The sequence below is a fragment of the Oxyura jamaicensis genome, assembly GCF_011077185.1.
Source record: "Oxyura jamaicensis isolate SHBP4307 breed ruddy duck chromosome 32 unlocalized genomic scaffold, BPBGC_Ojam_1.0 oxy32_random_OJ68537, whole genome shotgun sequence".
NCBI lineage: Eukaryota > Metazoa > Chordata > Aves > Anseriformes > Anatidae > Oxyura > Oxyura jamaicensis.
The window spans coordinates 362-2,879 of NW_023304967.1; the positions used below are offsets into that span (position 1 = coordinate 362).

The 2,518-nt window shown below is 69.0% G+C and overlaps 1 protein-coding gene across 1 annotated transcript; it reads right to left on the reverse strand.

Annotated features, from left to right (window-relative positions):
* Positions 1–799: 799 nt before the first annotated feature.
* LOC118158561 (ryanodine receptor 1-like) lies at positions 800–1,825 on the reverse strand (the record flags this gene model as incomplete). The annotated part of the gene is made up of 3 exons (XM_035313233.1): positions 1,668–1,825; positions 1,475–1,563; positions 800–1,033 (listed from the first exon to the last, which is right to left on the reverse strand). Coding segments are annotated over exons 1-3 (393 nt in total), but the record flags the coding sequence as incomplete, so codon positions are not given.
* Between the last annotated feature and the right edge of the window lie 693 nt (positions 1,826–2,518).

The window sequence follows — 2,518 nt, forward strand, 5'->3', positions numbered from 1 at the left end:
GGGGCACTTGGGGGCACCTGGGGACATTGGGGGCACTTGGGGGTGCCTGGGGGGGACATTGGGATCCCTTGGGGGCACCTGGGGACATTGGGGGCACTTGGGGACATTGGGGGCACTTGGGGGTGCCTGGGGGGGACATCGGGATCCCGTGGGGGCACCTGGGGACATTGGGGCACCTGGGGGCACCTGGGGACACTGGGGGCACTTGGGGACATTGGGGCACTTGGGGGTGCCTGGGGACATCGGGGCACCTGGGGATATCAGGACACCTGGGGGCGCCTGGGGACATTGGGGCACCTGAGGGAGCCTGGGGACATCGGGGCACCTGGGGGCACATGGGGACATCGGAAGCACTTGGGGACATTGGGGGCACTTGGGTGCACCAGGGAACCCCTTGCACACCAGGACCTTGGGGACCCCCAGGGACATTCGGGGACATCAGGATCCCCAGGACATTGGGACCCCGGGGACATCAGGGACCTTGGGGACCCTCAGGAACACCGGGACCCCTTGGACGCCAGGACCCCCGGGGAGATGTAGGGACATCGGGACCCTGGGAACATTGGGGACCTCGGGGACCCTCAGGAACATTGGGACCCCTTGGACGCCAGGACCCTTGGGGACCCCCAGGGAGTTGTAGGGACATCAGGACCCTGGGGACATCAGGACCCTGGGGACATCTGGACCCCTTGGTCGCCAGGACCCCCGGGGAGATGTAGGGACCTTGGGGACCCTCAGGAACACCGGGACCCCTTGGACGCCAGGACCCTCGGGGACCCCCGGGGAGTTGTAGGGACACCGGGACCCTGGGGACACCGGGACCCCGGGGACACCGGGACCCTGGGGACACAGGGACCCTGGGGACATGGGGACCCTGGGGACAAGGGGACGGCGGGGGTCTCACCTGGATGTACTCGGTGAGGCTGTTGAAGACCTGCTTGGCCACGGCCATGGCCTTGGAGAAGTTGCGCTTCCCCTGCTCGTCGATGACGTCCTTCCCCGAGTAGTACCAGTAGAAGTCGCTGATGGACTCCTGCCACCAGCGGGGACATCAGTGGGACGGGGACAGGGACACGGGGCCGGGGACACGGGGATCGGGACAGGGGGCCGGGGACACGGGGCCAGGGATCCCCAGTAGCACGAGGTTGGGGACGCGGGGACAGTTGGTGGCCCAGGGCCAAGGGGCACGAGGTTGGGGACACGGGGACACAGAGCACGAGGTTGGGGACCTGGGGCATGAGGCTGGGGACTCGGAGCACAAGGCTGGGGACACGGGGACAGTTGGTGGCACAGGGACAAGGGGCACGAGGTTGGGGGACATCGGGGCAGTTGGTGGCACAAGGACCTGGAGCTAAGGATGGGGACGGGGGCACGAGGCTGGGGGGGGGGCCCGGGGCCGGTTGGAGGACACTTGGGGCCGGCTGGGGACATTTTGGGGACATCTGGGGACATTTGGGGACACGGGGCCAGGCACCTGCAGGCGCAGCAGGTAGTCCACGGTGCAGATGATGATGTTGATGGTGGTCGTGTTGCCCGTCTGGGTGCGCAGGTAGTTCTGGAAGTCTGGGGGGGGGGGGGGGGCAGGAGGGGGGCAGCGGGGTCAGAGCAGCCCCCCCACGTCCCCCCGTGTCCCCCATGTCCCCAAGTGTCCCCACGCCCCCCCGTACCGTTGTTGTGCCCCTCGCAGAGCAGCTGCAGCAGGCGGAAGAGGTCCTGCGTGAACTCGTCGTCCGACATCACCTTCTCCCCTGGGGGGGCGCGGGGACGGGGTCAGGGGGCGCCACGGGGCCACCCCGGGGTGGGGGGGGGACACGGGGGGGTGGCAGTGGCGGGGGGCACGGGGACAGCCCCGGGGCGGTGGGTGGCAGGACGGCACCCCGGGGTGACACAGGGACACGCCAGGGTGATGTGGGGACACCCCGGGGTGACACAGGGACACCCCGGGGTGACACGGGGACACCCCAGGGTGACACGAGGACACTCTGGGGTGATGTGGGGACACCCCGGGGTGACACGGGGACACCGAAGGGTGACGTGGGGACACCCCAGGGTAACACGGGGACACCACACGATGACATGAGGACACCCCAGGGTGACACGAGGACACCCGGGGTGACACAGGGGACACCAAAGGGTGACGTGGGGACACCCCCGGGGTGACACGGGGACTCCCCACAACGACATGAGGACACCCCGGGGTGACCTGGGGACACCTCAAGGTGACATGGGGACACCCCAAGGTGACACAGGGACACCAAAGGATGACACGGGGACACCCCACAATGGCATGGGGACACCCCGGGGTGACACGAGGACACCTGGGGTGACACGAGGACACCCCGGGGTGACACAGGGGACACCAAAGGCTGACCTGGGGACGCCCCAGGGTGACACGGGGGACACGCCAGGGTGGCAGTGGGGTTAGCGTGGGGAGGGGGCAGCCAGCGGGGCTGGGGGTCGGGGACAAGCGGGGACAGGCGTGCGGCGGGGACACCAGAGCACCCCCGGCCCTACAAGG